Here is a 17,945-nt window from a genome sequence, read left to right as displayed (position 1 = left end):
TTGCAAGAAAAATACCAAAGTTGCAAAAATTATTCAGTGCTGCCAACCTTATTTTTATGAATCCATTATGGAGAATGCTAAAAAGCATGCAAAATCAGTTGAAACTTTGTTACATTAGATCTTTTAAATATACAGATACATTAGTCTTTGTTTTATATAAATAAACCAAATACTTATAATAATAATAATTTTACACGCATTCAAAGTTCGCTTAAGTCATAGAGCGATTCCCGCCATAGATTTGCGTGTCGGTACAGAGTATAGTGAATAGAAAGCCGTGATGGCCCAGTGGAAATGATCTCTGCCTCCGAATGGAGAGGGTGGGGTGGAGGGTGGCGCCGAATTAGACCTGTGTAATTCGATCGTTTCGTAAAACCCGGGTCGATCGCGACCCATACTCATGGAGATCGGGTCTCAATGATTCGATCATTTCGATCATTCGGGTCACGGGTTGTTTGGGTTTTGTGTATCGTTGCGACGCGGCTTGAAGTAGGTAGGTATTTGAACTGAACACCCGTAAGACCCGAACCGGAACCCGATCCTTTGATTGACCGACGGATTCAAAACAAAGTTATGCCTACTATCAGTTAAATAAATATTGTGGTTTGTAATTGTATCGCTTTTGAGTTGTGATACAATAATATTAAGTCATCGTCTAAATTTACATTCGAAAAATGGGAAATTTTATTTTATGTTTTTATGAATATAGATAAAAAAATGTAAATAATTAAAGTTATTATATATTATATAGATAAAACTATTGCTAAAAGTAATACATACCTACATATATATTTTAGACTTTATTCCTTACGAATTTACCACTCAAGTCATCATCATTATCAACTACAGAATAGAGAATGATATCTTTACAAGCCCCGAGATGAAGCCGATGAAACTCATAAATACAGAGTAATACATATTTTCCGTTACATACATACGAATAAAAGAGACAACTACAGATTGTACTTGCGAATGATGATTCGACATTATAAGCAATTGAGCCGAATAATTATTTATAACACTAATGCAATCAAAATAAAGTTCAATTTAGTGTGGTCAGGTCGAGAGATCGAGTTTATTATATGGATCACCAAACGGGTCTCACAAGATCGGGTGTTTTAGTCGTCCGCGACCCGATTATTCACGAGAACTACAGATTTGAGAGTTATTGTATTAAAAATAAAGTTCAATTTAGCGTGGTCGGGTCGAGTGATCGAGTTTTTATATGAATCACAAGATCGGGTGTTTTAGACGTCCGCGACCCGATTATTCACGAGAACTACAGATTTGAGAGTTATTGTTTTAAAAATAAAGTTCAATTTAGCGTGGTCGGGTCGAGTGATCGAGTTTTTATATGAATCACAAGATCGGGTGTTTTAGACGTCCGCGACCCGATTATTCACGAGATCTACAGATTTGAGAGTTATTGTAATGAAAATAAAGTTCAATTTAGTATGATAAACAAAAACCTTTCGATCTTTTAATCGAGTCTGCGCCCGGGCGGGTCACCAAACGGGTCACATAAGATCGGGTGTTTTTAACGTCCGCGACCCAATTACTCACGCACAAGTAGTGATCGGGTGTCGGAGATTTGATCATTCGCGATCGACACAGGTCTACGCCGAATCGCAAAGATTTCATCGTATCAGCGGGCACACGAGCGGTGCGGCGCCGCAACGTTGTTATGTCGCAGCAGCGTTGGATAATCTGTTGTTGTAGTAATGTTGTGGCGCATAGACAACTGAGCGGTGCCGTCGCAACGCATTCACCCCACCCAAATTTGCCGCCAGTAGGCTATTGAATTTTTGCAGCCCCTACTGAACTCTGAAATTCGATAATCGATACAATTACCTTAAATTGTGTTAATAAAATTGCAAGTTCTAATAAGTAATAGTAAGTAAGACTGTACAGGACTAAAAATTAAAAAATATCGTTACATTTTTTTTATTTCTGTACCTAGAAGAGAAAGTTTTTTGGGTCAAACATGCCACCCCCTTAAATCTGCCACCCTAGGCTTCAGCCTATTTAGCCTACTGGTAAATCCACCACTGCCTCCCCGCCTCGTCTCGGTCAGGGTTGCAAGTCCGGTGCGGCGCTGGAGCGCATCCTGAGACATGCCACAGATATTTCTAGTTTCTACGTAAGAAGACGCAGCGACACCGCAACGCATCGTGTGCCCCTCTCTCTTACTATCAAAGCGAAGCTTGACTGAGTCCGCTAAGGTCCGCTAATATATATGGTCCGAACTCCGTACAGTACCTACAGTATAGGCTAGAAAGAATATTCAATATGTACGGTATAAATTAATATACATATTTTATTAACATCTATAAATTATTAGATATCTATTTAAACATGAGTACAAGTAAAACTACTACAAAACAAATTATCATTAGTACTATAGTACAGTAGATAGATTTTATTCATCATCGGTTCATGCCCGCATTGCTGCTGCCTTTCATTTGCTGCATAGCACTCGTCTTCATTTCTAGCTGTCGTTGACTTTTCTGTAATTCAAAATAGGTAGGATTAAGCAAAGAACAATATGCGAAACTGAGGGTACATTGTATTGTCTACTAAGTTTCAGTAATCAAAAATACTCCTACCTACCTAATTCCATAAGTTGCTTGGTTGCCTCGCTTTATGCGATATGACCGCCTTTAGTATTCTACTTCTTCATAGATAGATTATATTTATGATTTACTTATGATGTACAAAGAATAAGTAAATAAAAAGAAGCGTGCGTCTCGGGGCTCTCAACAGAAGTGATAACTTAAATAATTACCTTTAATTAATTGAATCTAATTAATTATTGAATTTAAGTAAGATTTTTCTGTTGCCGGAGAGGCAAGTGCAAGTGTCAAACGTGGCAACTTCAACTGTAACGCGTTACGTTACCGGTTACGTTACCCTCCCATAAGAAATTATCGCTACGAAAACTCCGCGTCAAACTTACACTGCACTTATTAGTGCCTACTGCAACTGCACTTTCGTGATATCCAAATAGAGTTGGTTTACACTTTAAACTTACTACAAGTGATTCCCTACTTTTCTGCATTTGCATGAGAACATATTCGGTGTCATCTTGTTCTGAATCCATGAAAGAAGATTGTTCGCATGTTCTTCTAAACCCACTTTCTTGTTGCAGTAGTGGTTGCATCTAAGATAAAACAATTGCGTATTTAATTTAAATTTTTTTAGCAGCCTATTTATTGTTTTGTCTACTTAATATATAAAAAATTATAATTTTTCCCGAGGCAGGTAATATGAAATATTGGTTATACTTGAAAAATATATGTAATGTAAAACCAACGATCGTAAATTGTAAAACTGTATAAATATAAGGAACGTCAGAAAACATAAATACGCAATAGATATTATTTTCTTTTATAAAAAGAATATCTTTTAAATATGATAAAATATTCCCAATCCTCTCCAACTAGTCGGGAAAGACTGTAATTAGGAGTGGGTAGGTACGACAATAGTCCAACGGAGCGGAGATCGAACCCCTTGGTGATAAGTCCATCAGCTTTAACGATTAGCTATTGAGGCTCTAAGTTTGACATAGGTATAAGCAATCTATAATAATAAATAGTGTAGAGGGGTAATCTCTGGATCTACTAAACCGATTTTGAAAATACTTTTACCACTAGATAGCCACGTTATATGTGAGTGTTATAGGCTATATATTATCCCCGTATTCTTGCGGGAACGGGTACCTATTACGCTGGTGACACCGTGGGGCATCGGCTATGTTTGAGAGAACACAGATTGATTAATGTTTGTCTTACACAAACGGGCGTCTTTTTCCCCAGAGGACTTAAACCTTCATGCCAAAGATCAGATGTAAGCTCCTCAGCCTGTGGCGTCATCCACCTCTGCAGCCAACGGTTGCGGCGGCGCTTTCGCCGCTCCGTGATCTAAAAACAGCCAGGAATTGCACTTAATATTTAAACTAAACAAAGTGAATTATTAAAACGAAATATATTAACGGCTGTAACTCATTACTTGACTCTAGCAGGATGTTTGATTTGGTCTAATTAATTTCAAGCACTTTTCAACGAATAGTCTCACGGGTTTAGACATTAAGATATTCACTTGTTTTGAATACCGCCAACTATAGTGTCGAGTCTTCAGAAAGTGCAATTCCTTGCTGCAAATGCCTTTTTGCAGTAGCTACTAAATTACCTATATTTGTAGGTAAGTTTGCAAAATACCTGGACGTCGTGTGAACTAAAACATTTATTATAGTCCTCCGTCATTTTATAGTTATTATAGTTGGCTGAGTTTTCATCCTCCTCCTGACAGCGTGCGCATGACCTCATGGCGTCCCAAATCATTACACATGGTAAAGTTATAAAGAATATAACATTCAATATAAATTCCATTGGTCTGAAAAAATGTATATAATACTAGCGAGCGAACGAGACTTCGTCCGAGTGGAATTAAGTTTTTCGCAAATCTCGCAAACGCCATCGATAGATTATGTGTTAATCCGGGGTATTACCTGTCTTTGTTTTAAATTTCTACCAAATCGGTTCAGTACTTGCGGCGTTAAAGAGTAACAAACATCCATACAAACTTTCGCGTTTATAATATTAGTAGGATACGTAATTAATTCAAGTCATTCAGCGGGCGATGGAGCAAGCTTTGCTTGGAGTTTCTGTGCGTTATCGAATCAGGAATGAGGAAATCCGCAGACGAACTAAAGTTAGTGACATAGCTCAGCGAGTCGCGAAACTGAAGTGGCAATGGGCAGGCTACATAGTTTGAAGAGCCGATGGACGTTGCGGTTCCAAGGTGTCGGAGTGGCGACTCCGCACTGGAATGCGTTGGTCGACCCCCCACTAGGTGAACCGAAGATATTAAGAGGATTACAGAGAGCCGCCGGATGCTGGCGGCTCGATACCGTTGTGCTTGGAGGTCCGTGCAAGAGGCCTGTGTCCAGCAGTGGGCGTCTATCGGCTGTACCGCGCCCGCTTGACTAGTTAAAAAGGGAATAGGAATAATCAGCTCATGACTATGGGCCCCGTATGGGTTACAAACTAGTCTGGCATACTCCGACGTTGTATCACGTGAGTTTTCGTGAGTTCGCTGACGAGAACCCATAACATTTCCTACCAAAGTGCTCAAAGCGGAAAGCGAAGCTTTCACTTGAAAAAAAAAATAGGACCGGTGTTTCATATATTTTTTTCTTATACATTAATATGCACTTACTCGCTAACAAGGGCCACGGTCCGTTCCCCCGTGTCCGGGTGCACGGGCCAACCTTCATCATCGTAGACCACGCATCGGTTGCGAAGCGATCGTTCGTAATAGTGGTCCAACTTCCGCGGTGTGTCCAAAAACCGGTACAGACCCCATGAAGCCACGTACCGGCAACACAATCCCATCAAAGCTTTCGTGAGACCTATGTGTAAAATTACATAATATTATTACAGTTTTTGTAATCTTTTAAAACTGGAAAACACCTGTACCTACTCGTCTGAGTCGAACCTAAGGCCTTCAAAGCACAAGGGCGACTAGATTCAAATCCCACAACTGGAAAATGTGCATGTATACCCACTATATATAAGTACCAACTGGTATATGCGTCGATGTATGGATGAATATCAATGTTGTTGGGAGAATGTAGTCGGAGTCGGAGAAAATGTGTTCTATATATTATTATCATGGCAATATATACATAGATTTATAACACATAGATAGTGTTTAGTCGCAGGATTCGTAAGCCGTTTCATGTGCCCTGAAATGGGAGCCCTTGACTCATCACTATGCTACGATAAGTACGTGTGCGTGTCAGCGAAGGTGATGTATTGCGGGTCTATAGGTTATTAGTCTAAGCTTCCATATTAGAACGGCTGTCCAGGGACGCTCTGGTGGGATCTTGCCAGGTTTGGCGAGGGAGAGTGAACGAAGAAGGGGAGTGTTAACTAATATTCAAGGACGTCCTTAACCCTACATTCATCAGTCACAAGTCCGGAACTTCGCTGAAGGTAACTGGTAATTCTCTGGTAACATTTGTGGTAGGAATTGTAAGACCTGATAGGTTTTTAAATCCGCTTTTGATGTCAACCCGTCTACCGACATTAATATATGTATATTTAGAGGCACAATTATCCGCCCTCTTTTATATGACGCGAGTTTTTTAAAGTGGGCGGATAATTGTGCCTGTGAATATATATTTCCAGCAACTTACCAAGACACAATAGGACAATGAAGACGCCTACGCAGATGACAAGCAGGTTGAGTGAAACAACGTCCGGGTAGCACACGGAGCGCGCGTGGCGAGATTTTTGCTGAACGGGCAGTCCGGCGGCCGACCGCTGCGCCGCTGTCATTTCCCGACAAAGAAGTTTAGGATCTTCACCTGTCAAACACAAGTCGTTTTTAACCGACTTCCAAAAAGCAGGAGGTATATAGTTTTTTTCAATGACAAAGTAGAGCTTAATTGCGATCACACCTTTGTTAAGTAACGTAATCAGTGCCGTAACTATAAGGTGGCATGGTTGGCAAAAAGCTAAGAACCACCAGCTTGACGGAACCAGGCCCGAGTTGTTGTCAACTCAGATGACACGCGTAGGCGTTTCCAGAATGAAAATCGTTGAGACGACGATCGCGGCAGTTGTCTTTCGGAGCGAAGCGAAAAAACATCAAGTGTTACCAGCGATACAAATAACAATAGTGAACTCGGTTACGATTTTAGACAACGAATTGCCTACGTTTGGAAGTGTGTACTCGGATTAAGGAGTGGAATAAAGTTTTATACAAGTCACCAGCTGTTTAATTTCAAATCCTCGAACCCTATTTCGTAACAATACTTATTGATCATTGTACTAGAACCCTCATATCTTGCATTTCAAAAAAGTTTTATACCTACCAAAAATCAAATAAAAAGGTTATCGTTAAAAGCAATATTGCCTTCTATATATTTTTATTATAGTTTGAACATTTATCTTGTATAAGAATTTTCGTAATTATAGGCTAAATGAAATGAGCCATTGAATGAATTGAATTGAAAAACTTACCCAAGCACACACAATCACAGTGCCAAACACAGTAGCACCAGTCATCTCGTTTGATTCTCACATCTCGAACTGCTACAGATTCGCCATTGTCGTTGACTAAAGCAACTGTAAATGTATAATATACTATATCTTAATTTAATAAATTCGTTAAAATTTTATTTTGTTTAGACCTACTTACCTACTATATGAGTGTGATGAAGGGAAGAAGACACTTTATGCTGCCTATTCACTAAAGCGGAGCCAAACGTCGGAGCAGTGAGCGAGGTAAAAATCCACAAATATAATTTCAAGTGAATTTATACAAAATCGGGAAGCACAACGAGGACATTTAGTCCGCAGCTCCATCTACGCGTAATTTTACTCCTCCCACTGCGCAACCTAGCTCCGCATCTGGAGACAGACACAGCACGACACAGTCCGCAACTCTGCCACGTAGTTTCTCCCTTGCTCTGTTCCAGGGAACTGCTGACCTATTCACTAACTTTGAGTAACTGGATATAAAATACACGAAAATTATCATCTAGCTATTGTTAGTTAGTTATGGTTAGGCTTAATTTCATTATGTATTTTGTTAATGATAAATATAAATAAATAGTGATTCTTAGTCACTTGATTTCGCATACAATAATTATTAATCTATTAATAATTGATCAAAATTACTGACCAGCGTGTTTCACATTGTGATTTTCTTTAACAATGGATTTTAGGGAATATGAAAAATGCGGTTGTTATTGATTTGATGTCAATTACATTAGGTTGCTAATATACCAAAATTAGTGAATAGGCCAGATGGTGATGGTGGCCTTAGTGATTACTAAGGCTACCAACTGGCCTTTTCACTAACTTAAAGTGTAAGTGTAGTTAAACTTAAACACTAAAGTAGTTATGCCACATACTACTGAGTTACTACTATCTACCTACATACTACTGAGTTGGGAGTGCAGATACGACAAATGTCACACAGTCGGGGCACGAACCTATGACCTCACGATTTTCATTCCGGCCCCTTAACCATGGAACTATTGCGGCATTTTAAAGTTTGTTAACTTATTTAAATAAAATGAAACATACTAGTACAACTGGCGTTTTCGACAGGTATCTGTAAGGGTACTTTGAGTACGAATGTCTTGGTATGTTTTGGCGGCACTATTACCGGTCCAGCCATCGTTTCATCTCTATCAGGGCTGCTGTCTAATAAGTCGGGACTGCACTCACGAGCCATCACCCTTAAACGATACTTATTATTAACAAAAGTCAAAAAGCAATTAACTTTTCTAGCAGTATCAGAGCCCTTTGCCCACCCAAAGCTCGTCCGGGGTCCTCCTATCATACCTACTTATTTCTGCCGACAAGCAACTTTTGCTTTGTTCCAGACTTCTATCATAGATACTTACACAATAATTTGGGTCCCTTGTAATTACGAAACTTAACCTTAGTCCTTAAACAAGAAATTTGTGATTTTTAAAGTAGGTATTTTGTGATTATGAGTTATTGAAACTATGAATAAGCCCGCGGTGATAAGATACGTAGTAATATTACATTTGCTGTATTTAAATAAAATATAAAGTTCATCAATAATTAACAGCCGATAGACGTCCACGGCTGAACATAGCCTCCTCTAGCGGCTTCATGCAACCCTCTCAGTCCACCTAGTAGGGGTCGACCAACACTGCGATTTCCGGAGAGGGTTTGCCATCCCAGCACCTTGGAACCCTAACGTTCATCGGCTCTTCGAAGGTAGAAAATACAAAGTTATTTTTTTTTAAATTAGGAAAGACTAATTAGTAATTGGAAAATAGTCATACCTCATACGCGCCGCAGCCAACCCGGTATTTGTGGCTTGTACAGTCAATATTGAGCGGATTCTCCGAGTGCTGTCTGACACAATAGTCGTCAATCGGCCAAAGGCTCTAATTGCGAAGAAAAAGTTTTAATACTTTTAATTTAATCTACTTAGACAGATCACCTGTCTAAGTAGATTAAATTATTAAATTATCCAGATTAATCTCAAATTAATTTGAGGAGGAGGAAGAGGAGAAATAATCTCAAATTAATTTAATACCCTATTTCAATGTTTTGTCTGTGGGAATATAATTGATGATCAAAGCCTCTATAACTTCACGGTAAAAGGAGGCAAATCATACAAGAGGCTCGCTCCACCCGCCTCGGTTGGTCTATTTTTGTGCCCCCTGCCAGTACGAGATTTTCGCCCAGCTATAGAGGAAACGTTGGTGAAGTTTTAAAAATGACCTAATGTTACTTAAGAAACAGAATAGTTAGAGATTGGAATCGGACTTAGGGATTTTTGTCAGAAAAACAGAAATCCACGCAAACGAAGTCTCAGCCCACGGGTGTCATTACTCATTTGGTCGACTAAGTAATATCTTCATATTCATAGTTATCTACCCTACAAGTATACGTTCATTATCATCCGCCTTTGCTTCTAAGTCCATTTGCGTATAGTGAGGCTTGGAGTGCGGTAACTTTAGATACTTGTCCGCTCCTCTGGATACTATTTTCAGGTTGTCAGTAGTGCCGCCCATCAACGCTCTTGTAGTTCGAACTATAACTTGACGGCGACTCTGTAATAAATGGAACCTTTTAAAATGGCTTCAACAGATTCACGTTTTAATGGGCAGGACTTGAACCCAAATTATTCTTCGGTTCAAACCCCGCCCGTCTTATTATTATGGTACGTAAGATGGGTATCGAATTCAATATTGTGTATATACCACATAAGTTATTGCAACTACTTTAAATGTCTTCTAAAAAACAACGAATATAATTTATGAAACCTGTTTATTTACGCCTTTGGATACTGTATTGGAATCAGATTTATTGCTATCCCGTTTGTTGATTTCCTTTAGATCGTCTAGTTCTATGACATCATCTACTGGTATAATCATAAATTCACTAATTTTATCTGTAATTACGTAAAATTTCAATAAAGATTACCTATCAGATTTAGTCTTACTTAAAGCTTTTTAATTTTTAATATTTTTTTCAGTACGTATACTTGATTTAAAATAAAACAATATAGAAATATGGGTAAATGTCTTACAATTCGGATCTTCTACTAATTATTACTCCAATACAGTCTTAGACCATTAATAACAGTAATGCCATCTTTATTCTTTGTATACCTCTCTTACTAAAACTTTTTACCTTTAGAATCATTTTCATGATCACATTTAGTAGACACTACCAAACATAAATCTGTGACGGGTAGAGCAAAATCCTCCCTGGCTAGAAATTCAGTTGGTTTGTATTGAATATGAATGTCTTCATTCGACCATTTTGCATTGGCAGATGTAACTCTGCAATATATGGAATAAACATAACATTAAATTTGTTGGGTCTTCTTTGTAATATATCTGTGTCATCACATAACTTGTAGTGCCAAATCGTATGTAGCATCTTTACCTTGCTTTTTCATCTTTTGTAAGATCATTCCACACAATTTTCCCCTCAGGAGTACTTAATTTTTCATAAAGCTGCACTTGAGCGCTATACCATAAAGTGGGATCACCAATTTCGTAAATAACAAAATCTCGTTTGTCATTATTATCACCGTACCGTTCTTTAAGGTGGTGTTCAAGATTTTTTTTATAAACTTTATTCGTCATATCGCTGGATTTAGTCTCAGCGATTCCTGGTATTTCAAAGTCAGATACGTCTTTGTTATTATAACTCTTTGAAATTCTTTGTTCTGTGTTTTCATTTGGTAGTTTTTTCACAATATCCCTATCAGTATCAGAATCACTATCTGCCGCATCAAATATAGGTTCTCTGTCTTCGTATAGTATATTCTCAGACTGTTCATTTACTTTAGTGTATGGGTGCTTATTATTATTATGTAAATGCTTATGTAGTGTCTGCGGTTTCAAATCTGTAGGGGTCCATCGTTCGAAATTGTATTCATAATCTTTATCTTTTATATCATGCCTCTTGTCGCGAAGGATTTTACTTAAGGAAACATTCGTTTCTGTACATACATTGTTATGAACTGTAAAAAAAATCAAGTGTTACTATACCTACTAGCCTTAGCCTAACATTTGTACTTCCGCTGATCGCGATCATCCTTAGCAAAACAAACTAGGTACTTATTATAACTTACATACCTATCTACTTTTGCAATTAGAATTTAATATTCTGTATCTGTAGGTCTAAAAATGTATCACGCAAATTAGGCAGTTGAGTATTTTACCAACAACCCATATTATGGTTATGGTATGTATATGGGTATGGTATATATATGGCAAAAAACACAAGGTAAGAAAAACAATGTTGAAAACATCATGCGAATCACCTAATATTATGTGATTACCATTCTTTTTAATGGTCTAAGCCACTGACGATTGCCATTTACTTACAGCACCGGAGGCTATTCAATTCAGACTACGGCGTTGTCGGCCTTTGAAGGATTTGTGTATCCTACCCCTAAATAATGCATCATAACTGTCTAACACTGAAACTGTGATTGAACAGTGAACTTTGAAATACAGAAGCAGTAAATAAATAATTTATTCGCTACATTTTGTGCAGTATTACCTACCTTATAAGCTAATAAACGTAGCAGTTAGGTTACCTATGAGTTACCCATGAGTTTTTACCTTTTCACTTAGATCTATCTACCGAGGTACAGAACGATCTTTAGCCCGCACTCATATCTATTCATATATGTCTGTATTGTGCATACTTTCCAATCACGTTCCACAAAAACCGGTTCCGCACGACGGCATGACGAGGGGCCGGGGAGAGCGTGGACGCGCGAGCCAGCGCGAGGCGGCGCGAGGCCGGTCACCCACCGAACCTACCGCGACGGCCAGTGAGTGGAACAGGCTTTGTACATCGACACGTTAACTACATACAAAAATGCACCAGTGACTTCACAGTTTATATTTTAAAACAATCAATTGTACCACTTTGTATGGATTCATTCAAAACAGTGCAAAAGTTATTGGGATTTAAAGGTCGTGCTCATTTTGAATAATGGAAACTTTCATAGAAGGCGTCCGATTGCATCCCTGTTTATGGAATCCGATGCACCCCGAATATCGCGAGGTGCATGTCAAGGACGAAGCTTGGCAGCGTGTGGTAGACAGATATAACAACAGTTCCATACCTAATAGTAAGTTGGCAATACATATTTACTTCTGGGCAATTAATAGTGGTAGGTACATAGGCAATTATCAATTATAAGAGCTAGGCAAGTCATGTTAATTAATAGTTTACCAGTTTTGGTATTTTCTTTCCTGTAGGTAAACACAAAATTGATAACGCAATAGTTTTTATAAATGTAATAAATATTTTGTGATAGGTATTCACAAAATATTTATATTAGTATCAAGAGAGAGACGATATATCTTGGAAAACTACTGAAAGGATTTTATTAAAATTATAAAATACATAATTATGTAGACAGTAGACACCTATGTGTACAAAGCCTGTATATGATTAGGTAGGTCGTCATCAACCCATATTCGGCTCACATATTTTGAGAGGGGTTAGGCCAATAGTCCACCACGCTGGCCCAATGTGGATTGGCAGACTTTACACACGCAGAGAATTAAGATAATTCTCTGGTATGCTGGTTTCCTCACGATATTTTTCTTCACCGTTTGAGACACGTGATATTTAATTTCTTATAATGCACACAACTGAAAAGTTGGAGGTGCATGCCCCGGACCGGATTCGAACCGACACCCTTCGGAATCGGAGGCAGAGGTCATATCTACTGGGCTATCACGGCTACCTAGCTGAAATTAACTAGCTGGATTAGGTAGGTACCTAACTGATATTAACAGACCTACCTAATAACATTTAAATAAAGATATTTTATTTTCTAAAGACGATTTGGTTGCACTGATAAGTTGTACCTAGAGACATGCAAATTGTTGTGTGAAAACGCAGAATACTTAATACAGAATAATGCACTGAGAAAGCGTCAGGAAAGCAGAAAAATGTTTTCCAAGCAACGGATTTTTGGTAAACGGATTACGATTTAACATGTTTCCCCTATTTCGGTGCCTTCTAAAACAAAAACAAACTGTTTTGTCGGTCTTTTGTCCGGGCTAATCTCTGGAACGGCTGAACCGATTTTTATGGGACTTTTACTGAAAGATAGATGAAGTTATTTGATAAGATATTATATGCTACTTTTTATCTCGGTATTCATGGCTCACGCGGGATTTGAGAAAAACTGAATTTCACGCAGACGGCACGGTCGTCCCTTATTTATTACGGAAAAAGAACCTACCCAATAACAATTTTCATTTTTAGTACAGGTCGCAAAAACAGAATGGAAGAAGTTACGCGACAACCATCGTGATGCTCTGAAGAGAGCAAAGCTTGGAAAAAATAAACTACTGCCAGCGCAAATTACTACTTGGAAGTACGCTAAAGCCATGCAGTTCCTAGAACCACATATGAAATACCGAATAACAGAAAACATAGAATTTGAAACACCGGCGAGTTCGAGTGGTCTTGTGAAAAACTCTGAACAAGATGTATCAACCACAGACAATGCTGAAAACATACTCGTAAGTGGTAATGCTTCCAAAAAAAGATGTATAGAATGTAAAAGTGATCAGTACAGAAGTCACGAGGGCGAAGCTCTAGAGTCGTTCTTTAACTGTATACTACAGACTACCAAAACAATGCCTCTGTGGATGCAAACTCAAGTGAAGAAGAAAATATTCGCGGTAATCATAGAAGCAGAAGAATACCTGTCCGGCCAGGGTCAAGAGAGTCTAACGCAACAAAACGATGCTATGGTGCATATTGAAAAAAAGATCAAAAAGGAAATATTCAATGATGATAGTTGTGATAACGAGTATACGTAATTGTAATTATGGCGTAAATAATAAATATTCATTGATTGCCGCGCCCCATAACAGATTGGCAACTCGTCGTGCGATGAGCTATCAAAATAATATTAGGAATATAGAAATATTGCTTTTTATTTTGTATCTTTTCTTGTATACATTTTCTATAGTAATAATTAGTTGATGGGTCAAGTAGATTAAGATAGCCTACGAGTAGGTATATTATTTGTACATACTTGTACATACATACTTGTAATATGTATTCTGTGCTGTTGCTCAACTCAAAGTCTCAACTCAACCAGCTAAGACCCAACACACTGTTTTTTTTTATTCTCTCCAAGTTAGCCCTTAACTACAACCTCACCTTATGGTAAGTGATGATATAAACTAAGATGGAAGCGAGCTAACTCGTTAGGAGTAGGATGAAAATCCACCCGCCTACACATTGTACCAGAACGCTAAATCGCTTGGCGGTACGTCTTGGCCGGTAGGGTCAGATCTGGACCAATTAAGAAAACATCAATCGGACCAGCCGGGGTTCGAACCCAAGACTTCCGTTTTGTAAATACACTGCACACACTACTGTACCACAGATTAGTTCAAATGCTAAATGAGCGTACGACAGTTATAATATTAAATAGACATAGATAGATGCATAAATACCGAAATAATTAATACCAGAAGAGAGGTCTGTATTTTTTGTAGTTTTGTGTGCCGGATGTTTCAGTTCCTGTAATTTAACTGAATAACTTTGTCGGCCGCTGCCGTGACCGTGATCGAGTTTAAATGAGGGACCAAAAACAAAATTGGCTGACCAGTCTTCTTCATCCCTTAGACTTGCGGATGGTGAATCACGACGCATTCGTTTCTGAAAAACGTGCAATTTTATCAGGGGCGTAGCTACTGCCGTATCAGCCATATCAATGATACGGGGCCCCCGGACTACAGGGGCCCCTTACGTATAAAAAGCAAACATTAGTAAAATTAAATCCATAATCTCACTGAATGTGGTACTTCCCGGAAAATAAAATAAAAAATCTGCCTACAGAGTTTTACTTCAGAAATGAGAAAAGTCAAAAAAGCAATTTGTTTTTTTCCTGGTTAAACCAGGAAAAAAGAGTCCTAGGTAGTCATCCTACATAGGTTAAGTCACTGACGTATTTATTTTAAGTAAGCATTTTTGTTTCCTTGGTAAGAAATTTTTACCTCGCCAAATTTTGATACAGGGCCCCTCCAAGGCACGCTACGCCACTGAATTTTATGCTATAGATACTTACTATCCAGCTGCCCCTTTGAACTCCGTAGTCGTATTTAGAAAAGCGAAACCTCATCACGAAATGTCGAAAACCGCTTGACTTAAAGATACATAGTAGACGTCCTTTAAGCTGCCAGTCCACCGAATCAGATCAAGGCAGCGGCCGCTCCTCTTAAGTGGACAGGAATTTGCGAGAAGCGAGGAAGTAATGCGAAGCCGAGTTGCAGACGTGATTCCCGCTCTGCTTACAGGTTTTATATGAATTTTTAAACTAGCTCGCAAGTCCCTGTCCACTGAAGAGGGGCGGAGATTTTATGCAATCTTATTGGTTAATATTTCTCCGTTTCTCGGCTCCGCTGCCACACTTCGCTTCGGTGGACTGGCAACCTTAAAGCGGTAAGCGGAGCGGGGAGTCACGTGATTTAGAACGGATTTAGAGAAAGGGCCGGATAAAGGAGGTCTAAGGGCGGACGTAGTCGCGGGCGTTCGCTAGTTTATTATATTATTATTTGTACGTTTTACATGTTTATTTACCTACTTTACAAGTCAATAAAATCACTTACACTTTTGTTATTTCGACCTCCAAATGTGTTTTTATCGAATATATCCGCAATCACTCCTCTCACCGTCTATTTTGAAAACATACAACAATAATAAACATCTTTCGACATCTCACGTCAAATCTACTCATAACTTGTAAAACTTTAGAACATACGTCGATTTTTTTTAACTTGTACGCTTGATATGGTGTTTTCCGCCGGAGCCGTAAGACGTAAGGATTCAGTAGACGGATGCGCTTGTTGTTCACTCCCAGAACATGTTCTATTGGAATATATTCATCTCCGGAGGCTTGCTGTTGATTTACGATGAAGGAAGTAGATGAGAATTTATTGCCATTATCGGCCTATTTAAATGGCACATTACAAGGTCTAGGCCTCATATAGGAGACTAAAGTACGGCCGCTCCAGTCGGCCTCTGGCAGGCCTATAATTTTTTGTAACGATCACTTACAGATTATTGATAACTAGCCGCCACGCGGTTTCACCAGCGTAGTTCTCGTTCCCGTAAGTACGAATAAAATGCCTATAACTACGAATCACTGAATGTTGACAAATCCCGACACGAGACGGTTTTCCGTGTTTCTACCCTCTTAGTATATCATAAACGATGTTGCCATAATATTAAAATGCCAACTTGGATGATGATGCTCACTTTGTGGTTATAATATATAAATATAACAAGTTTGGCCCAGCGTATTCTGTAGGAAGGTAGGTGATAAAAAAAATCTTACTTTTAGTTCATAATCTAATGTGTATTAAGTTTGTTTTTTGGTACTAACGGTTGGGTCACTCGACATTTTGATAGTGATTGCCAATTTCTGCTTGCAGTCTTGCAAAGCGTTGTGTTTGAATAGCTCCTCTCTTTGAAAACGTAGTGAATCGCTGTCTGATGGAAATTCTTCTTCCTTTAAATATACCGTATTACGAGTTCCTCAAGTACGAGTGGTATTAACATGAATTGTACAAGTTATTATAAAAATACCGGCCACCAAGTGTGTGTCAGCACTTTAATCCCTTCACGAACGTAATTGAAAATCGAAAATTGCATACCTACTAATTCCGTTGTTATTGGGATTAAAGTGGTATCTTAATCTATGGAACCCTACACGACACGGACACGCACTTGTCCGGTTTTTAGTCTGTCTGTCCGTGATTTTTGTTGACCGGGCATCACACTGAAACTACTGTTTGAATTTTGTCGCGAAAAAAAATCAAAAGAGGGGAAATTGGGGTTGAAAGTTTCTATCAAAAGTTTTATAAAGTATAGAAAGTCCTTCATTTTTCAAGTTACATAATATGTTTAAAAATAGGTTAGTATAAAATTTTGAAAAATATTGAATTGAATAAAAAATAAAAAAGTTTACAACAAGTTTCAGCACTTACCGGTACATCGCATTGGATAACCACAGCTCGAACACCCAACTGGGAATTTCGGTTTTGTATCAAGTCCGGCTTATCCACTTCGAGCGTATATGTTAATTTAAATAACATCCATAGTAGAAACTCTGAAATCAACAGTCTCACAGAAGTAAGAATTAAAGACCAGCATAAAGAATAGGCAGGACTTATGTATACCTATTTACTTACTTTTCATTTTGTCAAGTATATTAATTTGTTATTAGTCAAATGAATTTTTCACGTATTTTCAGATGATTTTTCCTTTAATGTCACGGATTACACCATAGATGATACATAAATAAGAGATTCACAGATTATTATTGATCCATTCTGCATAATTAAGTATTATTGAATTTTATTACACGCTATAGATTAGCTTCACTTGTAACATGTAAGAAAATCTTGGCATCTCAATTTTACCCACTTCCCGGTTTTTGATTTGGGTGAAATTTTGCACACGCTCTGTCTTCTGATGACAATACATGACTAACTAAGAAACGTCATTACAAATCCAATATGGCGGCCTCCCTATGATGGCGGACTGTTTGAATTCCACCCCCATGTTATGGATATCAAATGAAAGGATTTGCTGTCAGGAATATGATAAAAATAGTCAAGTGACGTAAATCCAATATTTGTAATTTTTGGTGCGTGCTAAAAACGTGTTTTTAGTTTTTTTAACTATTTAAAGTTATTATCTATGGTATCTATGATTGATGTACTTATGAAAATATAGTAATATCTGGTTCTAGTAAACGATTTTGAAAATTCTTTTACCTATTTATAGCTATACCTTCACCGACTAACATAGGCGATATTTTATCCCCGTATTCCCGCGGGGAGGAGAAGTAGGTACATAGGGCGTTTATTAGTTACA

General features: G+C 38.2%; 1 protein-coding gene across 1 annotated transcript; it reads right to left on the bottom strand.

The window, feature by feature from the left end:
- Positions 1-1,749: 1,749 nt before the first annotated feature.
- Positions 1,750-17,885, bottom strand: LOC112043272 (uncharacterized). The gene is made up of 18 exons (XM_052891587.1): positions 17,258-17,885; positions 17,054-17,175; positions 16,429-16,575; positions 15,736-16,014; positions 12,264-12,333; positions 10,452-11,034; positions 10,194-10,345; positions 9,836-9,951; positions 9,435-9,610; positions 8,834-8,938; positions 8,100-8,254; positions 7,029-7,151; positions 6,200-6,370; positions 5,218-5,410; positions 4,218-4,392; positions 3,792-3,920; positions 3,032-3,160; positions 1,750-2,507 (listed from the first exon to the last, which is right to left on the bottom strand). Exons 1-18 carry the CDS (start codon positions 17,262-17,264, stop codon positions 2,427-2,429), a joined length of 2,913 nt encoding a protein of 970 aa, XP_052747547.1. The 5' UTR covers positions 17,265-17,885; the 3' UTR covers positions 1,750-2,426.
- Between the last annotated feature and the right edge of the window lie 60 nt (positions 17,886-17,945).

The sequence above is a fragment of the Bicyclus anynana genome, chromosome 4 (genome assembly GCF_947172395.1).
Source record: "Bicyclus anynana chromosome 4, ilBicAnyn1.1, whole genome shotgun sequence".
Taxonomy (NCBI): Eukaryota; Metazoa; Arthropoda; class Insecta; order Lepidoptera; family Nymphalidae; genus Bicyclus; species Bicyclus anynana.
This window is presented reverse-complemented; position numbering and strand designations above follow the sequence as displayed.